The sequence below is a fragment of the Trichoderma harzianum genome (assembly GCF_003025095.1).
Source record: "Trichoderma harzianum CBS 226.95 unplaced genomic scaffold M431scaffold_9, whole genome shotgun sequence".
Taxonomy (NCBI): Eukaryota; Fungi; Ascomycota; class Sordariomycetes; order Hypocreales; family Hypocreaceae; genus Trichoderma; species Trichoderma harzianum.
Genome location: NW_020209257.1, coordinates 980,658 through 1,004,998, shown reverse-complemented (window position 1 = coordinate 1,004,998; position 24,341 = coordinate 980,658). Strand labels below are relative to the sequence as shown.

Sequence of the window (24,341 nt, the reverse complement as noted above, 5' to 3'; positions counted from 1 at the left end):
AGCTTTTAGAGATGGCCGAGACCAACCCCCACCAAATGGCTGTACTTTATACGTGCATCCTAATCCTTGCCCACTGCAGCTAAGCTCCTGCACCTCAACATCAACCGCAACCTCTCCAAACCACACACAAACGAACCATGTCAGCCGCAATACCTTCTGTCGCCTGCCTCGGCGTCATCGGGCGCAACGTAAGATTAGATTTCTCTCTCCTCTCTCTCTAGAAGCTAGAAGAGCGCAACAAGATTGGGCCAGCAGCTGACGAAATCGCACCCGCAGAACAACCCCCTACACATCTCCATCTTCCCTTCCTACGATCCAACCGCCAACGCCTTCACGCCGATCCGGAACCCCCTGCAGTTCTCCCTCCTTCTCTCCTCGACAATCGACGTCTTCGACCTGCGATCCAAAACCAGCACTGCGTCGGGCGACTTTGGGCTCCTGCACGCCATCGACGACCGCCTCGCGGCGTATGGCTTCGAGACCAACACCGGCGTGCGGATGGTCTGCATAGTGGACATGCGCGGACGACGCGTCGAGGCGGGAGGTAGCGGCGTCGCGGGTCAGGGCGGTGGCGCGGCGGGAGCATCGACAGCTTCTTCGACTTCGGCCTCGGCGGCGGCGCGATCGTCTGTGGGGAGCGTGGGCGCGGGATTGCGGGATTCGGAGATCAAGCCTGTGTTTAGGGCGATGCAGAGCGCGTATGTGCGGCTGCTGCAGAACCCGTTCTACGATCCGGACGAGCATGCGCCGCTGGGGGGGAAGGGTGGGCGGAGGATCACGAGCAAGAAGTTTGGGGATGACATGAAGAGGATAGGGGAGGCGTGGACGCCTGGAGTGACGACTCTGTGAGGACGCAGGTAGACGGAGGATGTTGAGAATGACAGAGAGAGGAAGCTGTGATAAAGGGTAGGGCGATTGGGCATTTGCATTGGCGTTTCGGCGGGTGGGCTGGCTATTCATGATATCCATGATTGATATGGTGTACAACTAGCGAGATTGCGAGATGTCGTTTGGTTTTTGGCCCGGGCATTGTTTTCCTGTCTAGGGCATGTAGGATTTTGTAATGGTTATAGTCCATCTTCAATACATCTCTTGAAATCTTCAGCCGTCTATATGTCTATCAAGTAGTCCATGACTACTAGATCCACAACAACTATATATATATATATCATCTATGCCCCTTTGCTCACTCCTTTTCCTCGCTCTGCTTCTTTAAATGTTCAATCCTCCATTTCGATAGTCCTGCTACTTCTTCTACCTCCACGCTCTCCCCCATCTTCTCTGCGCTGTCCACAGTCTGTTTCACCATGGGCTTCACTTTATAAGGCTTCGACGCCTCTCCCCCTTCCCAGTGCCGTGCCTCTATTGTTAACGGTTGCCACCAGTCTCCTGTTCTAGCATGCCACCTCGCGCTGCACAGCTCCCATAACCGCGATGCCGCTCTCTTATAAGCGAAACGCTCGTCTTCTCCCGTAAAGGCCCCTGTGTTACCAAAGTCCACTGGCCGCTTCTGCAAGCCAAAATCGGAATCCTGGTCCGGGTCGTACTTTGACGTGGCAGATCTGGTGTCGTAGTAGGACACGTTGGGGCGGAAGGGGGAGATTTGATCCTGATAGACTTCGGCCACGGTTTCGGAGTATGTCGCATCGTCGGCGCCGGTGTTTGCATTCCCGCTGCTTTCATCGGATTCTCCTGATGACTGTGTAGGCAATGATGTCTCAGGGAAGAAGAGGTCGTCAGGAGGGTTTTCGGCGCGGATGATGAGCTTGCAGCGAGCTTCGTACATGGCGTCGAGAAGGGTGATGAAGCGCCTTGCTTCGTTTTTGCTTAGGATGGTCAACACGGGAACGCGGTCGATGATGAATGTGTGGTAGGTGGAGGCCATTGTGAGATAGTCCGCTGGTCCGAATGATTCGACGAGCTTGTCAAAAGTCCAAAAGACGAAACCAATGTAGTGGCGCGGAGTGACAATTTGACGACCATAGACGATGAGCTTGGACGGCTCCCACGGGATTGGCTCGCTGTTGGATCCTGAAACGGCTTCTTGAACTTTCTGAGTAAACGTTTGCTCATCTTCATCAACGAGATAATAGTAGTGTGGCCTCTTCTTGGTTTTGCTCTCATCTTCTCCCTTTTCAGCTGGAGTGGTGATGCGCACAACACCATTGACATCTTCCAACCGATTCACAGAAGCATCAGGACTGGAATGCTCTTCTCTCCGCCGCCAATCTTGGGCTCCCTCCATCTGCCAAAAATCGCATCTAGCCTTGAGGACCTCTAGAAACGCAGCAAAATCGCTCGTTTGGCCGAAGAGTTCGCCTCGATTGCGCGTCGCGCTCCCAAATATCTTGCCCATGATACCCCTCGATGTCGGGGCGTAATCAATGCCCGTAGCGTTCTGCAGCTCCTCCGGCATCCGATTTGAGGATGCGACAAGGACTCCGCCAAGTTGGAAGAAGGTAACGAACAAGTTGCTGAGAATCTTGCTAGCAGCACGATCTGGGAGCTGGAATTCGTCGAGGAAGAGGATTGGAGAGTCGTCGATGAGTTTCTTGGCCATCCAGAGGAGCGAATATTCTGCGGCTGCATCTGAAGACTGGGGGTGTGACTTTCGATGATTCTCGAGCTGCGATAATGTGTAGAGCATGAACGTGTTGAAATGCCATCGCTTCTTCTTCTGCGTTGGCAGACCCTCAGCCAGAAGATCCAGAAGCATCGACTTTCCCGTGCCAACTTCTCCAGAAAGAAACAGTCCCTTGGGAGAATCGATGTCAATAGCTGTTTGGTGATTAGTAAGAACTCGAGTAAGAGCAAGACTCTCTCTACCCTCAGGCGTGTTAAGTAGATGTTTGAATATGGGATTCCGCCATATTGAGTGGTGGCGAAGGGCCAGGATACCCTCTCCGGTTTCTTCCTGCGGTGGCTTTTTGGGTTCGGTGAGTCGGGCTACTTGATCTAGCCGCTGGCGATAATCAGTCTGGGGAGAGTAGTCTTTTATACGGACATATATCTTGTGCAAATGGCGTGCCAGACGGTGTTGGGCCGGGTCGGGAGAGTAAACACCTGCTGCAACTAGTGACTGGTATTTGACCAAAGGGTCGGTGATGATGACGGCCGTGGAAAATTTCCTCATGCTGATTATATGGCTCATCTCTCTAGTTGTTCACAAGTGGTCATTTAGCATGTGATGCCTCAAGATTTCCTGCTTGATATTTCTGCCATCTACGCTCTGGTCATCGTGGCGGTCCGGTATATAGAAGCGAGGAGGCGTGAAAGGGGAGGATATAGAACGATGAGGAGAATTGTACCAAAGAATCTCTAGAATACGAATAAAGAAGGAGATGTCCAAGCGTTTACAATAAATACAGTGTAGAGCATCCAAATGTAGTCAGATATGTGATTGTCTTAATTGACATCGAAAGATTGTCCATGTGCTAAATTTTATAACACCCGAGGTTGTCTGGCAGTAGCTGTAGCTTACCCTAGGAAGTTCGCGGGAGTAGCTGAGCTGTTGCGAATACAGTAGCTGGAGATGCTAAATACCGTACATACCTTACACTCACAGAGACATCTTTCTACCTGCGGTCACCCGTATCCAGTAGCAGTTCTCAGCCCTTCTAGGTGGTTGGTGAATCAGTACTGCATGTTATTTAATTGTATTTAAGTCAATCAATGCCATTGAGCTACTGGAACAAGGTAACTGCACTGTATTTGATACCGTGATAGATTGCGTGTTGGGGATACGGAGTACCTTTTAATCGCGGCAAAAATACATGCCGGCCATTGTACTTGTGCACGGTTCTCCAGCTATGACTTTTTTTTCTCCTTGTCACAGATGTCTGACGACAGTGTGATTGCTTTTTTTTTTGTTGATTGTTACCCAGTATGCAGGTACCTTCTAATAGACTAAAAGCTGACCGGATACTTGTTCCTGAGGTATCGCGTGGGTACGTCAATTCGGCGCGCCAGAGCAACGCTACTTAGCAGGTACATCTGATTGCAGTGTAAAATATGTAGAAACCCACGTACCTATGCTGTCCCCACCTCCGTGCGCTGGGGATTCTGCCCATTTGTTTTTCCACCGCCAGGAGACCAATGAATCCAAGCAGCTGTTTTGCTTCTCTCACGCACTACACCACATTTGCCCTTTGGCCTGTGGAGGTCAATCTTGCATCCTTCATTGCCCAAGTACAGGCATTTCGGCATGCCCTTCTGAGTCTCTTTCCATCATCGAATCCATCTCCCGAACCCCCCCGGAACCATCAGCTGCTGCCATCGCGACTCGCGCGCCCGGCGCGATCCCTGCGATCTCAAATTCCAGTCCATCGCCTGGTTCAGCCTTTCCGTCAGCCATCATGTTTTCTCCATCCGCGAACGAAGGTGGCCCGGCCACGGCGACTCGCTCCCGACGGCGATTGCGCCCTAAGAGCCAGGAGCAGCTCGTGACGGCTCCGAAATCCAAGAGACAGCGCGTGCCTCTGAGCGAGCAAACTTCGACCAACAACGATGCCCAGCCCGAGATAGCTGAGGCCAGACCGGAAAAAGTTGCAACACCCGTCGAGCCCAAGAAGGATGTTGCCGTCGAAAACGCTCCTCCGACACAGACCGTATTGCGCAAGGAGCTGATTGTGCGGACGAAGAAGCCTAAGCATGGCGATCGTGCTGCCCAAAAGGGTGATGGGAGCCTCGTTCTGGTATGCCGCAAGCTTCATCCTCACTCCCCATGTCGCATCAAGTTCTTCATCAACTCCCCCATTGTCGAATGCTAATATATTTTTCCCTTTCTCTAGACAAGCACCAATGCGTATACTGTCAGCAAATTGCCAGCACTGCCAGACAGAATCCGGAGTGACTGGTCTGGTATGTTTTGTTCAATTTTTTTTTTCGCACATGCGACATCGCGTTCTAACTTGAGCAGGGAGCCAACACGCCGACATTTTCTCATCATCCGGCTATGCCTTGACACTAACACCTACACATGCTGTTGTTTGGCCCTACAATTCGACTTCGCAATCCCCCGAGACCTTCACCTTCACTCTTCCGTCCTCCTCGAAGCCCAACGATGCACTCCCGGTGGGATGCCTCGTCTCTCCCTCTGCATCATCAACCGAACCTGGACTGGTTGTTGTTATGGCTAGCACTGGCAAGGTCGTCTTTTGGGAGTCTATCTCTAGCGCTGCTACGTTCGCCTTCATCAAGAAAGACAGGTCCGGCGTCGAGTATCAGATTTCTGGAATGTCCTCGGGCGAAAAAGTGGTTGCCATCACTAATGCAGAGACCGCTGGATTCCTCCTAACCTTCAACAGTGGGCGCTTGGCCTACATGAACGTGCGAGACAGCCACGGACGACCGGCAATTTCTGTTCAGTTTTTGCGAAGCAATCTTTCGACTTCTACCAGCGGCATATTCGGTACCATTCGCTCTGCCTTTTCGCACCTAAGCCTTAAAGGGGATATTGCAGCTGTCCGGGCTGATAGATCCACAAGAGTTGGTGAAAAGAATATTGTTGCCATGACAAACAAGGGCAAGCTGCAGTCATGGAATGTTCACCGCGGAGGCCACAGTGAACCGTTTGGCGAATTTGATGCCCGAGAGTCCATCATATCAGCGCTCTGGGAAGTCGACCCTTTCTGCCGCGACCTTCCAGCCGACTCCTTCGAAGCTCTCGACTTTACTTTCGTTCCGAGAGGCCTGGAACACAAATACCTAGATCTTAGCAAGCTCAGCGCCGCTACATCTACGGATGATCCATCTGTTCAGCAATTGCTACTGCTTGTCAGCTTGACTAGTCGGGCCGTCTCCCGTTACGCCCTCGTGGAGGTGATTTTAACGCAGAGGAGATTCCAAGTAGGCATGATTCGACCAATTACCTCCTACACTACACCAGTTCCCCAGGTGGATTCTATCCAGGCTGTAAGGCCGCGGCTCTATCTGCCACGTCCTGCACTCGTGGCTTTCGCAGTATTCGACCGTGCTGCGGTAATAGCGTCTATTGCAGTGTCACCAGAGTCTCCTGATGCCCAACTTCAAACCGACACACACACCCTATCTCCTTCATTTGAGGATGTCATCGACTTTCGTGAAGATAATGTGCATGAGGTTATTGGATCTGGATTCGAAGAAATGTCGCATGTGTCGTCTTCCAGCGAGGAAAGTCGGGCTGCTCGCGCCAAGAGTAAAAACCCAGCCGTGGTGCTGATGGTTCGTGGAGCCGGAATCGTCCGTATTGCGACAACGGATGTGGACAAATTCGCAAGCGATCAACCTCCACAAATTTCCGCCAAGGGCAAACTGGAACAGGCTGTCTTCTTTGGCACTAAGAAGAACAACCCTCTGGTTTTCAATGCCCGCCAGGAAGTTACGTTTTCAAAGGATGAAATCGCGCAGGCGGCACAAGAGGTCAGCAACGAGATTCTGAGTTCGACTACCGCATATATGTCTACCTTGCCTGCGTCACTGGAAGAAAATCTTGTTGCACGCTCGAATGCTTTGGAGAAGCTTATCCTTCACCTAAAGGCTACTGGTACCCACCTGGACCGCAGAACCCGCTGGAGTCTGTTATACAATGCTGAAAAAATGCACGTAGCGACGCTCCTTTGGAAACGACAGGAGGCTTTCGTTGCAGCGCGCCCGTCCGACAGCAAGAAGAGCTTGATCGGATACATTGTTGAATTCATTCATCAGGACCAAAAGCACAACCCTAGCGCTGAAATTGGCGAAGTTGATCGTATTCGACACTGGTTCATCAACGACATATTCCGTCTTGAACTCTTCGTGGCATGGGCATACGAGGTTATTAAGATCTTGTACAAGGATAAGCTACTGGATGACGCCAAGGTGACGATGATGATTTCCGAAGCGCTTCAGATTAACATATGCGCTCTGCTTGGAGCTCTGGAATTCCGCAAAAACAACCTTGCGTTCTACGGGCTGGGTGACGAGAAGTTGAGAATGGGCATCTTGCGTGATGGATACGACGGCCTCCCTGAGCCATGGACAGGATGCCATTACGTTGCCAACAACGTCGCGCGCTTGGTTGAGCTCTCGGATCAATGGTATCAGAAATGGTCAAAAGCCGCGGATGAAAAAGCTAAGCCATCAGGCAAACCGGACCCTGCGATCATTTCCAAGATTTACAAGGATCTCCCATCGGCCATTGACGGCATGCTCACTTCTATTCTGGAATATGCTCGATGGGCTGAGACGACACCGGACCAGAAATCCATGGGCCAAACTTTTGCCAAGGAATATCAAAAAGAAAGGTATAACAGACCCATCAGCCTTGGACGAGCAGGTAAATGGGAAGAAGGAGCTACTATCGCCGAGAAGCATGGCTGCCTAGATGGCCTAGCAGTTATCCTACTTGATCATATCGAGGAATTAGAGCTGATACTCAGCGAGCCCACACTGACTACTTTCGAGTCACAAAACTTGAGGGTTTTGAAGAAGAGAAAGGAAGCAGAGCTAGAAGAAAGGTTCACCCGATATGGCCAAGAATTCGCCTTCCCCGTTTACGAGTATATGCTCGAAAAGCACGGAGTTGATGCTGTGTTGGCGTTTGGGCTCGAGACATTGGGCTACAAGACCCGGTTCCTTCGCAGTAGGCCCGAATTGGCACGGATATCATGGATCAATGACATTCAGCAAGAACAGCAGGTCGGTCATGCTGCAGAGACGCTAATCCATCTCGCTCTTGAAAAGGAGCACCAAGTGTGGAGCAAGAAAATCGAGCTCAGCCTTGGAAAATTGGCCTTGTTGGCTGAGATAGAGAAGTTAGAGAAGACGTCGCCGCCTTCGAGCTCCAAGCCAAAGACAGACCTTCGACTTGAGCAGAAACTGGCGCAGGTTGACAAGGAGCTCATTACGGTTAAGATCCAAGATCAGCTCTACGCTCAGATTTTCCCCAGTACTTACGACGCCGTTGACGAAGCAGCCGCTTTGAATCTTGCCATGGAGGCCCACGGTGCAAATGTGCCCAAACGCCAGAAGGCCCTGCGGCAGGTTTTCGAGGATGGCATGGAAAGATTGCTTAAGCATGAAGCTCTTGATGCCATGACGCTGATTGACCTGTTGACTCTCGTGGAGCTCACACAAGAATCCCGAGAAGAAATAGCACATCCGTTTTGGTTGGCTCTTAAGGTGGCCGAGAGCAGTTGCCACGGCGATGAACTTCGAGACGCTAAACGGCTCATCTGGAGGAGGCTCTTCATCCGGGATGACTGGTCAAAGATCAACGACACGCAGTTGAAGGATGACAAGGAAGTGGTGGAGAGACTGGCAAGCACTGAGCTATATGCCATGCTTTCAGACTGCATTCAATACCGTGAGTGGAATCAAGAAGACAAGTACAAGAAGAAAGCTAACGCAACCTTGCAGAGAATGCCCACAGTGTCTTCAAGCCCATGTCGCCTCAAGATGCTCTTGGTGCCTTTTCAGAGCATCTCGACAGCCGTTTCCGTGACTTTGAGGCGGGCATGAGGTCAAAGCTGATTGACGCCATGCATCACGAGGACAAGCTCCTCACACAATACATTGAAAAGAATCGCCTGACGGAATGGGAACGCACCGCTCTGGAAGCGGCTCAAGCCCAGCACATCAAGGAGCAGGCAGAGAATGCCATTCCTCCTATGAATCTGTCCGCGCCCCTGTTGGGCGGCGAACTCAACACTAGCACTAATGGTAAGGCCTCGTAAAAGGCCGCGCGGAGGAATAAATGAGATGAGGGGAAGAAGGTACGGAGGGACAAAACCGGGTTCAGAGTGAAGTGGGAAAAGACGTAAAGAGAAATGACTTGACAAATTTCTGTCATTGGGCGGCGTTTGGCTAATTGATTCATGTTCATCTGGTCTCATCGATGCTGTACAATAAATAAACTAAACGGTGGAGGAAGAAATGACATGGGGGAGAAATGGGGGAGGAAAGAAACGAAAAAGCAAGGAGGCATGCTATACACAAGGTACTCGAGAGTATTATCTAGTTTTATGACACAGAATGCCTGCTTTTTTTTTATAACTCCTTGGGTGGGAGAATACAATAAGGCGCTGAGGTGCCTTTTACTTCTTACATTCAATTCCCCCTGCGTTTGAGATTGTGCATGTCTAGTGGATTAGGAATATGATGGAACAAGGGCTAGAAGAGCAACATATTTAGCTTTTGAGAGAACGACCGTTGAGAGTTCTGACAATAATGATGAGATGTGTATGTATGGATATTGTCAAATAAAGAAATCACTAAGATACCATCTCCTATGGTCGTGTGGCGTGTATCGATAGTTCATCTACAATAGCTATACCGCGACCTTCAAACTCACTCTTGTTGGATATCCAAATTCCATTTCCTTCTAACCAGCTAAATTAAAGCTGAGAATCTTGAAGCTTTCAAATTTCCCAATGCAGGAAAGCCTAGAATCCAACTCTCAAGCTGCTTGATCTCGATCCCAAGTCCCCTCAGTGACGCACCACCAGCCACACCCACCCTCCACCAGCGCCACAGATGACGTCCTTAGCCACAGGGTCCAACGACGATCCCAGCATCCTGATTGAATGTCGCCCAACAAGGTGACGTAGAATGACGGACTCCAAGCATCTTTTAATAGATCGCCAAGGCATTGTTTGCACACATTCAAGCCATCGTGTAGCTGCCCAACCATAATACAAACTATATTACCTTGTTTTCATTTATATGGCACGATTACACGTAACGCATCGATTACGTTGCGATCGTCGATTTTGGTCCTGCAGGGTACCCTCCACAATGACTTGCATCACATTATCGACCCATCGTCCCCGTGTAAAAGATGGCTTCAAATCAGATATATAAATCCCCTTCTTTCCCTCCATGATGCCAATCTTTCATCCCATCATAACCATATAAACCACACACAACACAAAAGAAACCAAATACCAAGATAAACAAACCACTTATACAAAAAAACAAAACAAACCCCCATCATGCCTTTCACAACCCACCGTCGCCATCACCACACAACAACCACCACTACTGCCCGGCCCTACCGCCGCAGCATCTTCTCCCGCCGAACTCCTCGAACTCCTCGCGTGCATCACCAGCGCAAGCCCACGCTCAAGGACAAAGTCAGCGGCGCTCTCCTCAAATTGAGGGGAAGCTTGACTCGCCGTCCAGGTGTAAAGGTATGACCAACATCTCTTACATTTCTCACCAACATGTGACAGTTAGAGAAGAAAAGACTTGATGGCTAACATAAATGCAAATCTTAGGCGGCCGGAACTCGCAGAATGCGTGGCACAGATGGTCGTGGATCACACAACCGTCGCAGACGCTTTTTGTAATGACGTTTTCAACTACACGAAATGATGATGGCACAGAATGATACCCATATAGAGGATAGCTGCAACGCCTCACACTCATTTTTCTTTAAATTAATAATATCTATTGAATAATTACCTTGATATTTCTGAGAACATCAAATTCATGCCGATTATTTCCCTGTAACTCCTGTCTATTATACTCTGTCAAAGCCAACTGTAGTTGTGGCTCCTGTGCGAGCACCGTTGAATGCACAGTTTCTAGACGAACCTATGCGTAGAAGCCATTCTGAATGCCCTGTCATCTCACTGGGTCTATTGCAAATCCTTGTGTACTTTTCCCGTCCCAATCCCATTTTTTTGTAGCATTTTCTATTTTTTGAACGAGTTGCAATTCCAATCCCCCCCCCCTTTCCCCAAAGAAATGACTTCAATCTAGAGATTCACTGCAATTCGTCAACCTCATCGGATTGCGGAATCGTTGGTCGGTAAACAGGAGCAAGGCGAATTTGATGATGACGTCTTAGGTCATCAGTCGGGCGTCGTATCTGCGATTTGGCGGGAGACTGGGATTCACTGCCAGACATGGATTTGGCACCTTCTTCACGAGCCTTCATCATCCTGTTCGTATCTCGAGGGGACAAGTATCGAGTGGAGGGCGTATAGTGCGCCGCGAGTTCATCAGCTTCTTCACCTATCCCACGTCTTTTGAGCTCGCTATAGCATCGAAAGGCTATCTCAAGCTGTTCCAGATCCCTCTTGCTCGGAGATGGGTGCTTCTTTGACCATTTTGCGCTGCACGTATCGAGGGAAGGCCCGTCTCGTATCAAGCCAACGGCGATACGATCGGTGTTTGGCAGCGCCCTCATCTGCCCATTTTGGTTCGGGGATTTCTTGAAAGATATGGCTTCTTGAGATTGGTATATGGTCAAGTCAGTGGTCCCCTTCTCTAGGCTAATCTGAGTCGGCAGCTTGGAGCACTGTTCGTCGAGACTATCCTCAAGAGTGGGAGTTTGAACCCTATGGAGATGAATCCGAGGCGTGGATGCACAGACTGGGGAAGAACTCAAGATCCTATCTTCGAGGTTGTTCTCGAATCCCTTTTCGGCTTCAAAAGGGTCGATGATGAGCAGAGACGCTGTATTGGATCCAACCATAATCTTCAAATGTTGGTGTCTTTCAATAGCACTGGGGCTATGATATAGAGCGGGCTCAGCAAAGGGGTCATCGTCCATGGATCGGCCGCTCCTGAGGGCCTTTCCGTCATTGGCCACAGGTTTGCGAGCTACACGACCACCCACCATCTGCTGCACCTTCTTTCTATTGAGATTATCGCCTTCATTTAGACGAATCTCAATCGTGTCGATTAAAGACGCTCTTTTGAGGGCAGGAGATACAAATACGGGGTGGGAAGTCAATGGGCCATTAGGGGAGTCTTCTTGAACGGGCTGCTTCGTGAGCTTGACACGCGGTTTTGCTCCTCCGCTAGACGATTTAACCTGCCATCGATCCCATGCACTGGATACTTTGGCCAACACTCTTGATGGAGTCATGCGAGTCATCTTGGAAACAGGCGACTTTCTCGGCTGAGCAGGGGATGGCTTTAGAGCGTCCGTTGCCGCCAACATGGCACATACTTTCTCCTGAATCTCATCGGCACTAGTCGCCGCAGCGCGGCCTCGACCGGCCAATTCACTTTGCAAGAGAATTCTTGGAGTTCCGTCCATGACGTTGTGTGGAAGAAGGCAGACTGCTTCGGCATCTTTCACAATTGGGTACGGAGAACGATGGGTCGACTTTTTCACAGAGTCCGCAAGGGGGCGGATCAAGCTGTAGTCTTTCCGTTTAGGAGATGAAGTTGAGTTTCCACGAGGCCGTGAGGACTTTGCAAACCTATTGTTGGGAGACATTTTCTGAATTCTCGGAGCACTCGGCCGGGGTGCTCGACTATTGCTAGTCGATCCTTCCTTTAACGACTTTGGCGAATGCGAGATGATGGGTTGTTCTCCAACCTCTGGTGTAGAGTCTTCGCGAACTGGTGGAATAGAAGTTGTACAGTCAGGATCGTCCTTTTCTAACTGTCCCTTGGCATCCCCTTCCGCTGGCAGCTCTGATCTGCTGTCATCGAGTAAGGCGCTCGCAATTTCCTCAATGCTGGTTGGTTGGACATTACTCTGCGTCCGAGAGTGTCGCTTCGCAGTATCGGAGCAGGGGTTCACAGATTGTGAACCAAGATCTGTTCCCAAGTTAGTTTCGCCTCTTATTAAATATTATATAAAAGAAATAGCTTACCGGGGTTCTTTGCTGGAAGGAAATCGGCCGAGGCCTTGGAACGATGTCGGGAGCCCAAGGGACCAAGCAAACTTTTCTTCTTCCCATAGGTTCGAAGCGGGGGCGCCATTTCAAAGCCGGAAGGACAAGAAGAGGAACAAAAGATGAAGTGAATGAGCCAGTAACAGAAGGCCAAATGGCTTAAAAAACAAGACAAACGAAAAATGAGTGACGAAAAGAACGACGAAGGAAAAACGAGTGAATTGGAGTCAGTCAGTCAAACGAGTGGAATGGGAAAAATAATAGTGAATGGCGTGGTTCGGAATCAAAAATTTCCAAGTGATGAAGTAAGATTTGGATGATCGAGGACAGATCATGAAGCCAGATCTTCGTAGGGGGAGCAACCTCTGGAAACCCTAAGGCTGGCCACCAGGATCATACATATGGTCAGGGCGGTCGGCGAAGCTGGGAGATTTCATGTCCCAGAGGCGATGCGATGCGAGGCGCAAGCGAAATCTTGTCTTGTAGGATAGGAAGAGCGCAGGTACAGAAGATGGGCGTTGTGTTGCTGCTCGAGAGAGGGCAGAGTGTTAGGAGCCCATGTTTTGGAGAGGAAGAACAGGATAAGGAGGAAGAAAAAAAGGCGCCGATGTCGGTGAGAAGAGGAAACGTACATATTTATGCACCTTTATGGTGCAATGCGGCAGAATTAAATTCACAGAAGCCTTTAGGGAGTGACTGGCCTGATGTTGGAGGACTTGGCAGGTGACGAACAGCTGTTCAGGGGGAGGATGCCACTGAACATGTGGCAGGAGCCACTGACACCATGTCCCTGAATCACTGCATCAAACGATTAGGCTGCAACTAGAAACACGTTTACAATTATTGGATGTGTGAGATGGACGGGAGTTTATATTAAGAGCATGGCTCACTTTTGGTGGTAGTGCGCATGATAGGTCATATTATTCGATGCTGATGGACTGCAAGCTTACGAGGTTACCCAATGCATCATATATGTACTGAAGTTCTGTATCTGATACTATGATCATAAATATGTAGATTTGATTGAGTTATATGCATCTTCAAACAAGAATCCGATATCAGCAGTCGAAAGGTATTCGTTGTGATGCAGGATGCTCTTGGTATGTTGCAAGGCTGCTGCATCTACACTTCGCCAAAAGCATCTACAACTTCAATGGAAAAACAGGAAAGAAAGTGATTTGAAGAGTATTATTAACTAAAATAAATCTTCTCATTTTCTTATACACAGGTACATCTACCGAGCGACTACTCTACCAAGTCAGGAACCATCATCTTTGACGCATGTAGGTCTGAGTAAGAGTGGATATCAAAGCCATGCGATATGCATCATCAGTCAACCAAAGAAGGGACGTATGATATATAATTCTCTTCAAAGCTAACCAGAAATAAATATTCTGCCTATATTCGTTCTCAATCAATGCTTTTACAGCTTCCTCTCCATCTTCAACGTCGTCGCCCAGAGTTTCAGCACGTGATATGCATCATCAGCCCTGCTAGCGCGCCTCATCCCTGTCCCGATCCTTTGATGGACCCGGATCGGGGAGAGCCGTGTTTTTACATCATCGTGACCTGACGGTGCAGAGAAATGTCGGAACAGCCCTAGCAAGAGAAAAAAAATTTAGAAGGCTAAGAAAAAAATCCCAGCTGCAGCTACCTCATGCTTTGATCACCCCACCAGCCCCAACAAAGCAATATCATTGTTTGCCCAGGAGGCCAAAGCGGGCTTTTCGATTGAGTGTCCTCTTTTTCCTTTGTTGCTCTTCATATTTATTTACGTCTTGGGGAGCAATTGCAATTGCTGCGCTCTCGGCATCGTACTCGTACACACGCATTTTTCTCGGCAATTCCGGCTTGAGCTGCACGGCATACGAAATTGCTGCCGGTGCGGACTCTTGCAGCTCCGAGGCTCCGCTATCTCCATCTCACCGGTGATTCCTTCTGCGAGGTTCGGCGAGCATTCCAGAGTCCTTTGTCATTCTTTTGCCTTTCACGAACGGAGCGAAATTCGATATCAACACCTACGTTGGGTAAAGAGGAAGAAGAGGAGCCTCTGCACTCACTGCATCCTACGAAATGATTCGAGCAGCGTTTCAATCGAGAGCGACACCGTTTGGGGCGGCCAAGGGCACGACGGCACAATATGGAGCATTGAGGGATGCTTGGGCAAGGCTATTTTCGTCACAGCCTGTCACGAAGGCCCAGAGCAACAGCAGCAGCACATCATGGACGAGGTTACATTCAATTCAGCCCTGGCGGGGAACCACGCGCCACAGCGCTTCGATGCGACCAAATGTCAGGATAGCTGACAGCTTTGCGAGGGGGGCGCAAAGGCGGAGCTTTATGTTTTCGGCATGGAGGCGCAACACTGCGCAAGGAGCCGAGGAGAAGCTGTCGCTTAGCGGGAGATTCAAGAAGCTCTCTAGGGAGTACGGTTGGTCGGCCGTCGGCGTCTACTTTGCGCTCAGCGTGCTGGACTTTCCGTTCTGCTTCCTCCTGGTGAGGGTGGTCGGGACAGAGCGGATAGGTACGTGTGCCTCTCAGTCGTCGATGCTTTGCTAGAGGAGTTTAGATATGAGTATGAGTATGAGTATGAGTATGAGTATGCTGATGTGAGCGTGGGGATGGCAAACAGGTCAAGTCGAACATTACGTCGTGTCCGCCGTCTCCAAGTTTATCCCCGAATCGGTGCGAACACGATGGAACGAATGGCGAGAATCTCTGAAGTCGGAAGAGAAGCAGCACCTGGGCAGCAACGATATCAGCGACAAAGTGGAAATGGCAGGCTGGGGAGTCGAGAAGGCGCAACAGCGCAACAAAGAAGAAGCCAGTGAGTTTGAACGGCCGCCCCTTTCCCGAGAATGTCTTGTTGCGTTGGCAATGTCTTGCACGACTCCACGTCATCGGACTATGCCCGACTGCTTTTTGAGGCGTGTAACTTGCAGCAACCGAAGAGGGCACAGTATGGCATGATATGAGACACAGGAAGCTAATGAGGTTTTTTTGTTTGGCAGGCCTGGCAACGCAGCTGGCACTGGCGTACGCCATCCACAAGAGCTTCATCTTCCTTCGGGTGCCCTTGACAGCGGCGGTAACGCCCAAGGTGGTCAAGGTGCTTCGTGGATGGGGTTGGAATATTGGCAAACGGACCCCACGGTCATAAATGACAGACAACCCGAAGGAAGCCGAGATTGGCATTTGAGATCTGCAAGTAAGCATGCTATTCTACCTGGCTGTATGAATTTTGTAATACTATTATCAACGTTTGCTGGGGGGAGGGCGCAGTGGTGCAGTTAGACACGGGCGTACGGATCGCACTACTATACATCTAGACAGGTTTTGGCAAATATTAGGCTGGAAGAGTACAGACATGACAGAGACATGGCAGAGACAACCAAAAAAGCTTAGACAGAGAACATGATGTTCTTGATTGACAGACAGAGACTCTCCATACCATAGAATAACGATACGAGTACACACAAACTCACAATGAGCCCGCTTGCGCCCGCACAACCACATTTATTGGCAATGAGAGAATGGACCAACCAACAACTCTGCACAATACTAAGTCTACGAAGCACGCCTCAAAACTACTAAGAGATGGGGGCCAGTTCTCTCACTTTCTTTCACTTTCTCAGTCTCTCTGTACGGCTATTCGGCTGCTCGTATCTTGATTCCCGATATCACATTTGGGCCTTGGGCAGCTTTCAACGGCGGATAGCGCCAGAAGCAGAAGCGCGCAGTAGTGCAACGGACAAAGGCCGACGAACAAAGACACCGCCAGCGGCTTCTACAAGCTTAAAAGGCCGTAAGTCAAGTCTTAAAAGCCGACAACACCATCCAACTTCAGCCCCCCCCCCCCCCCTTTTTTTTTTCTGTGTCGAAGCCGCAAAAAAGCTACCAACCTGCTTAGCACCGATTTCTTCGAGCGGAAATCTAGCCAAGACCAGTTAAGTAGCTGTCATCGGTAATCAGAAAAAAACTTGACGTACCACGTCAACCAACTCGGCGCCAAAAGCCAGAAGAGACACTACCATTGGTTAGGTAGGTAGGTAATAAGGGAAAAAGGGAAAGAAAAACGCCGCGTCCGTCCCAGCGGTCCGGGGTTGTCACGTTTTCTCTCCCTCTCTTCCCGTCTCTCTGGAATGGAATGGGTGGGTGATTATAAAACCTGGGGTGGGAACAGAGAAAAGAGCTGAGCTGGAAGGGGGAGAGAGAGCCAGCAAGAAAAAAAGACGTTTGAATGGAAGGAAACTCAAAAAGCTTAAGATCCATGAGAAATTGCATAAGCAAATAAAAAAGTGGCGAGACAAGGGACATCGACCCAGAGCTGCAATTCCGCGGGCGACGTTGACGTGTCTCGATAGGGGTACGGACAAGAGTCCGCAGCTTTCTCCGGGCCTGTATCGAGCTCACTGCCGTCTCCGTACCCCCCCTTCTTCAAGGAGATTTCTGCGAATGGGCAAATCAGGGAGTCTCGGGCCGACACACACACAGCGTCACAAGGAGGAACACCAGCGTCAACATGAGAAACACCAGCGTCTGGCTATCTTTTCAGCGTGGTGGGCAACTGGTCTCAACCCTTTGTTCCTCATTAGTTGGCAGAAATTGAGGGGGGTGTGTCCCCAGCGGACACAGTGACAAGGCCCTCGCTCTCTCTCTCTCTTCCAGAGAAGAGACAAGGAAATTGGACGCCGTGCGGCGTTTCTTGGTGTTCTCCATTCCCCCCAAGCCCCCCCTACCATGACCATGGTGACAAAGCCGGGGCGAACGAAGACGCTCGAAAAACGCCTCGCCCCTCCTCTAAAACGTGCGTTTTAGCTTTCAGACCAGTTTTTTTCTTTTTGACAAGCGGCCAAAGCTGGGCCCGCCCTACCTTTCGGTGGGCAGAGAGCAGTTGTAATCTCTCTCCAAGGGCCTTTTAGCAAAACGAGGCGGCGTCGCCCCAGGAGCAAACAACCCATAGTGCGTGTAAATCAGCCCTTCTAGAACAAAAAATTCTAATAGAAAGTTCAGAACATGAGTCGCGCACAACATTAGAAGGAGAAGAAGAAGGGGGGGTAGCCATACGATACAGATCGGGCTCGTTTTCCCAACTTGGGGTATTATACGAATGAAATGATGAAGAAACAGCAATTACTCAGAACGGGAAGATCGGACAATGCAGAAAACGCGGGTGAGTCTTTTTTTATTTCATTTTATTTCATTTTTGTTGTCCTTTGACACGTTCTGGGAATTTGCCCTTTGTGGAAACCACGTAGAGGAGAAAAGAAGACAAGACGAAGATTGGTAATGGGGAGGCGTCCCCGTCCACCTTGTAATCGCCGACTGGCACATTTTTGGCTTTTCGGTGATTTTCGACGATGGAGTCTGAGACTGCTAAAGAGGTGGGGAACTTTGACAAGGTTGGAGGTAGTTGTGAAATAGTAGGTTATGGAGGTAGTATAGTATGGGATGTTTAGTTAGGTAGTTTAGTCGTGAGGTTAAGGCAGTCAGACAGACATCAGAGCACTTTGGTAAGGTGATTGTGATGATGCGTTTTCCCCATAAACAACCCTCATGAGTGACATGCTGCTCTGCAACAGTGTGTGTGGTTGGGAACCCACAAGCCACGTTGTTATTACTTCACAGGGCATCACGAATCACAGCGGAAGCTAGTTGCCTCTTTTCGCTGTCAATCCAGACAGATGTCACAGAGCGGGATTTTTCCCACTTGCTCGTTGCGTCCCCAGTTTGATGAGACGACGTGGGAAGCCTAGACGCCATCAACTACGGCCCCGGGCAATTGTACGGGAATCGGCTCCCGGCTGCGGTTTATCAGGGGAGGGGGAGGGGGAGATGGAGATGGGGGAGAAGAAGGAGAAGAAGGAGAAGTGAGATGAAGCGGAAAAGCGGATAACGGAGTCCATTCTCACATGGCACTTGCACAAAAAAAAAAAGTCCAAAGCCAAAAGCCAGAGAGCCAAAGGGAAAAAGGAAAAAGGGAGCGAAGGAGAAAAGAAGAAGGTGACAAGAAAACAACGCACTCGCTCGCTTGGGCATCCCCTCTTCGCGACCTAGCCGACAGAGTTCGAAACTACTACCAACTTGCCAGTGCCAGCAAACAGAACAGGCAACACAAAAAAGATGGATTTTTTCCAATGGAAGTTAAAAAAACACACCCACGAAGTAGCGATGAAAAGCCAAAGCGTGCGGGTTCCCTCTTTTTCCGCTGCCCACGCACCACGTAACTGGAGCCACGTTGTTGCCGCTATTTAAGACCCTCCCACGTCCCCTGGCCCAGCAAAGCCCATTAAATAGAGTTTTCAGGGAGACTCGGCGGGGTGGAGCCGGAAGATTCTGGCGAGCGGCCTTTCAGGACGCGGGCTGGCTAGGCCGCAATTGGGTTTGTTGGGTTGGGCCAGTTTTTGAGCGGTTTGTGTACGGAGTATGGCTTCCAGGTTTCCAAGGGTCGGGTTTTGGTCGGGTGTTTGATCGGGTGTTTTTGTTTTGCGTCTGTGTCTGGCCTCAAATGGATGCCAATTGGTGGTTTTGGAGAGACTGTCTGTCTATGGCGCGCCGATCCAGCAGTGTGTAATCAAACTCTATTCACGGCGTTCTTGCACCAGGCTAATAAGGGCAAGTCCCAGAATCAATTCAATTCAATCTCTCTAACATCCGAGTCGTCGGGCATTTGCACACCGTGATCAAAAAAGCTCCCAAAGGTGCTCGAGGTGCAAAAAACCGGCCGGCGGCTCCAAAAAAACAGATAATTCGGCCTATTGGCTTCTCCAGGGACGAGGCCCGCATGCTCGCGTGGGTGATGTGCGGACGAGGGCGCATCGCATTGCATATGCGGGCGGTAATGGAGGATTTGCCGAGGGCCTCATATGTAGGCAAAACTGCATCCGGCATAGCTGAATGAGACACAAAGGGCCGCCTGCAGTTTGCTTGCTGCTGCACGCTGCAGGCTCTACAGTAGTTTACATGCGAGCTTCCGCCAGTAGCATCGACGGGATGCACCCAATACTTTTGCAACCCGTTTCTGCAAGACCAGCATGCATGCGCGGCGTATGCGTATGGCTCCAAAGCCCTTCCTCCCGGCAGCCAGGGATGTTGGCCGGTGGCCGCCCTTCATTCGCGAGCTGCTGCTTGATCTGCCTGAGCCAGCGCCCTTCCTTCGGAACGGAGCATTAGCAGCAGCAGCAAGCAGCGGCATCTGCGGCAGAGCCAACATGAGCATGGCTAAATCCATCCAGCCCCAAACCATGGCACCTTTCCTTGGACAGGTTCTAGATGCCAGAACCATCGAAGGAGCTTGGGGCCCCGAGAGCCGAGTTTAGCGCCTACGTACTATCTATCTATCCTATACCGGAGCAAAAAAGGCGTAGCAAGACAAAATAACCCCGGAAAGAAGAAGAAAAAAGGGAAAGGGAAGAAAAGGGAAAGGAAGAAAAAAACAAGGGACCCGTTCCGAAAGGGTCACGCCTCTTTTTCGTTTTAGAGTTGCGGTTTGCATATGCCTATCCTGGCTCGGTGAGGGATCGCGCATAGCGAAAAAAGGAGACCGCACTGCACTCTTCTTTTTCCCTTTCTCGTTGGTGGTGTGTTTTCTCTTTTTTCCCGAGTGCCCAGTAAAAAAAATAAAAAACATACGACAAGGGCCCACGGCCCTTTGTTGGACGGCAGAGGACCTTTTGATCCCGTCCTTGCTCGCCTTGCCGTGTTTACGTGTACAGTATGAAGGATCTTTGCTGCTTCTGCTCGCTTGGCTGAATGAACGAGGCAATGTGATTTGATGCTGCTCGTTTTTTTTCTGTTTCCTCCCAACGACACTATAGGTACACGTGCTCGCCTATATTCCTCGCACACACACGTACACACCCCTCTCTCCCTCTCTTTCTCGGCGACTGGGCGGAAAACGAGGGCCAAAACTATTTAGTCGTGCATTGCATATACATACATACTCGCACATACATACGGCAAAACAGACCTGGGTACCTACCTACCATCTCAATGCGGCGTAGGTACTCGATGCTAAAGGACCTGCGCTTGTCCTAGTGTGATGTGACTTGGGGTGGGAAAATGCGAGCGTTGAGTTCTTTTTGCTCTGGGAGATTCCGTCAGTGTGCAGTGCAGCCATGCAACGATATGCGCACGGCAGCCCTTCCTTGGAACTACCCGCCCGTGCTAGCTAGACCAGACCAGCAACTTGTATCATGCATCAAAACGTCATCGTCATCCTGGTCTCCTTGTGTAAGAAACAGGTCGTTTTGTGTAGCCACACTCTGTCTCCCCACGCAGGCCCTTTTGTGATATCGGCTGTTTTTGAGCGGTAACCCTTGGAGGTAAACGCTCAAGGCTGATATCTTGACAAGAATTGGGCCCCAGAAAAGGGATCAGATATAAGAAAAAAGGTGGTCTCGAGCCAGCACACACACGCCCACAGAAGGGAAAAACGGAAAAAAGAGAAAAAAAAAAAAAGAAAAAAAAAAAAAAGAAATTAAAAGGCTCTTCCCAGATACTCGGGTTCCGGGACTCGGCGGGGCGTCTTGGTATGGGGGAGCTACGCGGGAATCTCTTGGAAGCCGGGCCATGGTTCGACTCTGACATGCATGGCCAGTTCTCTAGCGCCGCTACCTTTGCCGTCTTTGGAAATGCTTACTGGACGAGCGTGGGAACGAAAGCGTGGACTGCGGGCCAGCGGGTGGTTGATAGTATATCCAAAGGCAACGAAGAAAACGCATGTGGACGTATACAGAACATGCGGTATTCCAGAGTGTGTGATTCGCGGCGGTTCTTTTTTGTTTTGTGCTTGGGAGGTTTTTAGCCATTGAGTGAATCCCTTCCCGAATCCCTTTCCCCCTCTCCCCCCCTCCTCTTTGTTCTGATGCGACACACAAGGATACACTTTCTTGTCACAGTGCCGTTGATCATGACGCTGCTGCAGCATGAGTCGTTGCGCATCAGAGTCGCCCGCTGGCAGTTACAAGTATATCATCTCTCTCTCTCAATAGTCTCGCGATTGTGGAGAACCAACGAATTAGCAAATAGGTGCTGATGCCTTCAGCCTTCAGCGCCCAACCTCCACCAATAGGGAGCACTTATGTCATGCCGGCAATTGTGACCGATCCCCATGCTTTCTGGGACTTTGTATGTCTGGGCGCGCAAGATGCAGAACGACGGGCACCTCGGGGTGGATTGCCGAAGAGCCATGTTCGTTCATGGGCAAGTTTTACCACTACCATTGTCTGTAACACGGTCTGATTATGCTTCACGCTCGAGGGCCCCCACCGTGCAACGAACCGGCACGAAATAGCGGTAAATGAAGTGAATTAATGCGTTACCTGACAGCGGCCTCTAACGAGCCAACGGAATGACATTCATGTTGTCATGGCTTGCCGTAATTTCGACCTTCCGTTGTGCGGAACTCCGTCATCCATGTAATTCCGTCCAAAGTTGACTTCTAAGGTTCCGTCCTTCCAGCCCCCCCAAGTTGGAGAACCCCCCACCACCGCCGCTGCTGCACACTTGCGACTGTCCGGTCTTTCTTTCAGGAAAGGCGTGACAGAGTAAGAGAATCTTGTTTGGGGTAGGTATTCCGACATAGGGCGCTCAAGGCGCTGTTCGGCACATGGATAGTAAGGCCTGGGGTACGTACATGACGAGTCAGTGCAAGGGCCGTATTAGGCAATTCGCATCTGCCCTCGGCGTCATCTAAAGAGTGCAGAACATCGAATCTGGCCCACTAGCATCTCCAGTGGGGCCCTAAAACAGGAGCAGAGGCTCTGCCAGCAAGCAACTTGGATGTTTATGTGTCATTATTCGCTGTTTAGTGCATGTGGGCTGCTGTTATGCTCCACGACGATCGTGGGGAGTCACGACACACCGTAAACGATCCACCCAGGGCGTACGAGTACAGGGACCGGGCGAGATGAGATACCTTGGGGCATCCAAAGTCTGTCGTTGACGTTGACGTTGGTTTGGGTTTATATTTGGATCTGTTGATGTTATTGTTATACGTAAGATTGTAGGGATTTCTGTTTGTCTAAGCTGGCTGACTGCATCCTATTATTAGCGGTGCCTGTCAAATACGAAGCATATAATAGTAGCAGACGAGCATCAGGATTCCTCGACATTCTATCCTAGGCCATGTAGGGAGTAGAGCAATGGTTCGAGACTGTCGGTCAGGGGAATTGGCACCGACTTTCGCCGATGGTCCCCGTTAGCTGATTGAGCGAGTGCCGCATCTTCGATTTCGATTTCAAGGACGGATCAGAGACACGCTCATCGAAGCGTCAGGGAACAGGCTAGACGACGGGAGGCATTACTCGTGGATCTCCTACTCGCATAAACTATCCAAAGCAAGTAATCTTGTTAACGAACCCGCGAGGTCTTCTTATCGAAGGAATTGCTAATGCACGCGCGCGGTAGGGAAAGAAAATGCGCGGTTAGAGAAAATGGTAGGTGGTGGTTGAATAAACGCCTAAAGGAATTAAACTTTTTGCATCAGACAGCCTGCTGGGCTAAGGGGTGAGCCAACGGTTGGCTCGCTGAGGCTTCCAATTTCCAAACGCCGCTCTATAATCCGAGTGCCGTCCAGTAGTTCCACCGGCTGCTGGTAGTGTCGGCGTTTCAATTCATCTGTCCCAGACGGTGTTATTGTTACCGAAGATGAGGCGTGAAGGAGGCTGATCAGGCCTGCTCGCGGCGCTGCAGCCTCTCTCCACCCGGCGCGTATTCACAGCCCATGAGAAAGCGTGTAGTGAATCAGACAGTAAGCATGAATGCCCGAAGTATGAATAACAAGCATAAGGCCGAGCTGAAAAACAAAAAAACATAAAAATTAAGAATGGGCACGAGGCTGTTTGTGATAGAATGGGGTCGGAAAGCCAAGTGGGATATCCAATTTAAGATTCTGATATATTGGCTTGCGAAAAGCACGGTTTACACTTCAACGGTGTCGTTGCAATGCCCACTTTGTCTAGCTGAGCTGGCGCGTCCCAATGGAAGATTTGGGGGCGCCTGTCATGTGGAGAGAGAGGGTCGAGCCTCGTGGGCACGCGATGTTGGAATGGAATCGAGCAGAAAGTGTAATTGCTGCACAAAGGCAAAGGAGCACAAAACGGTTGGAGCTGGCATTCCCTCGAGATGGGGGATGGGTTTGAAGGTTCGTCCCAAAATAGTAGCGCGTTTCACCATTTCGGGCTGTATTGTTCGTATTCTTGGGGTAGAGGAAGAGCGGCGCGTGCGCATTACTCGCTCAAGAGGCTGGGTATTACTGTAGGCATTGAGTTTGGTTTGGCAGCCCGGCCGGCCAAAAAGAAAAGAGAGTTAAGCAGTGAAATGCCGGTCGGATACGGATATACAAGATCAACCAGAAGCACAAACGGACGAGCCCAGACGGACGAGAAACAGAACGGACAAGGGACGGAGGAAAAAAGCCCTGGAGGCGTGTAGAAGCACAGCACAGCACACGCACCACTGCGAATTCCGCACTTCCTCCAGCACACCGGTGACGTGCCCTTGACCGCCTGGCCCGCGTTGAGGCTGGGCTGGACAGGGACCCAGATGGTGCCAAAGTCAGTTTATGGCGTGTGGGGGTTTGCTTGACACACAGCACTTGAGTCGCCAGCAAAAAAAAAAAAAAAACTCAGATTGATCTGATTTGATTTGATTGCAGGCACAAGATTGAGCCCAAGCGGCTGAGTAGCTTCGCCCCAAGGGCAAGTTCGTGTGAGAAACAGAAACCTTTTGGCGGCTGCCTGT

The 24,341-nt window shown here is 50.3% G+C and overlaps 8 protein-coding genes across 8 annotated transcripts; 5 read left to right on the top strand and 3 right to left on the bottom strand.

The window, feature by feature from the left end:
- Positions 1 to 137: 137 nt before the first annotated feature.
- M431DRAFT_483944 (hypothetical protein) lies at positions 138 to 849 on the top strand (the record flags this gene model as incomplete). Its single annotated transcript, XM_024916162.1, has 2 exons — positions 138 to 188; positions 229 to 849. The coding sequence occupies 2 exons, from the start codon at positions 138 to 140 to the stop codon at positions 847 to 849; spliced, it is 672 nt and encodes a 223-aa protein (XP_024772512.1).
- A 337-nt stretch (positions 850 to 1,186) lies between these two features.
- On the bottom strand, positions 1,187 to 3,133 carry M431DRAFT_90394 (hypothetical protein; the record flags this gene model as incomplete). The annotated part of the gene is made up of 1 exon (XM_024924143.1): positions 1,187 to 3,133. One exon carries the CDS (start codon positions 3,131 to 3,133, stop codon positions 1,187 to 1,189), a length of 1,947 nt encoding a protein of 648 aa, XP_024772511.1.
- A 987-nt stretch (positions 3,134 to 4,120) lies between these two features.
- M431DRAFT_147428 (hypothetical protein) lies at positions 4,121 to 9,110 on the top strand. The gene is made up of 4 exons (XM_024912750.1): positions 4,121 to 4,694; positions 4,791 to 4,860; positions 4,919 to 8,323; positions 8,377 to 9,110. The coding sequence occupies exons 1-4, from the start codon at positions 4,356 to 4,358 to the stop codon at positions 8,691 to 8,693; spliced, it is 4,131 nt and encodes a 1,376-aa protein (XP_024772510.1). The 5' UTR covers positions 4,121 to 4,355; the 3' UTR covers positions 8,694 to 9,110.
- An 840-nt stretch (positions 9,111 to 9,950) lies between these two features.
- On the top strand, positions 9,951 to 10,307 carry M431DRAFT_7330 (hypothetical protein; the record flags this gene model as incomplete). Its single annotated transcript, XM_024922116.1, has 2 exons — positions 9,951 to 10,148; positions 10,236 to 10,307. 2 exons carry the CDS (start codon positions 9,951 to 9,953, stop codon positions 10,305 to 10,307), a joined length of 270 nt encoding a protein of 89 aa, XP_024772509.1.
- A 419-nt stretch (positions 10,308 to 10,726) lies between these two features.
- Positions 10,727 to 12,684, bottom strand: M431DRAFT_497157 (hypothetical protein; the record flags this gene model as incomplete). Its single annotated transcript, XM_024917563.1, has 2 exons — positions 10,727 to 12,519; positions 12,576 to 12,684. The coding sequence occupies 2 exons, from the start codon at positions 12,682 to 12,684 to the stop codon at positions 10,727 to 10,729; spliced, it is 1,902 nt and encodes a 633-aa protein (XP_024772508.1).
- A 300-nt stretch (positions 12,685 to 12,984) lies between these two features.
- M431DRAFT_510111 (hypothetical protein) lies at positions 12,985 to 13,584 on the bottom strand. The gene has a single exon (XM_024919411.1). It carries the CDS (start codon positions 13,228 to 13,230, stop codon positions 13,030 to 13,032), a length of 201 nt encoding a protein of 66 aa, XP_024772507.1. The 5' UTR covers positions 13,231 to 13,584; the 3' UTR covers positions 12,985 to 13,029.
- Positions 13,585 to 14,669: 1,085 nt separating this feature from the next.
- On the top strand, positions 14,670 to 15,756 carry M431DRAFT_89888 (hypothetical protein; the record flags this gene model as incomplete). Its single annotated transcript, XM_024924077.1, has 3 exons — positions 14,670 to 15,120; positions 15,229 to 15,423; positions 15,608 to 15,756. 3 exons carry the CDS (start codon positions 14,670 to 14,672, stop codon positions 15,754 to 15,756), a joined length of 795 nt encoding a protein of 264 aa, XP_024772506.1.
- A 5,633-nt stretch (positions 15,757 to 21,389) lies between these two features.
- Positions 21,390 to 21,839, top strand: M431DRAFT_18319 (hypothetical protein; the record flags this gene model as incomplete). Its single annotated transcript, XM_024913152.1, has 2 exons — positions 21,390 to 21,564; positions 21,627 to 21,839. Exons 1-2 carry the CDS (start codon positions 21,463 to 21,465, stop codon positions 21,837 to 21,839), a joined length of 315 nt encoding a protein of 104 aa, XP_024772505.1. The 5' UTR covers positions 21,390 to 21,462.
- Positions 21,840 to 24,341: the final 2,502 nt, after the last annotated feature.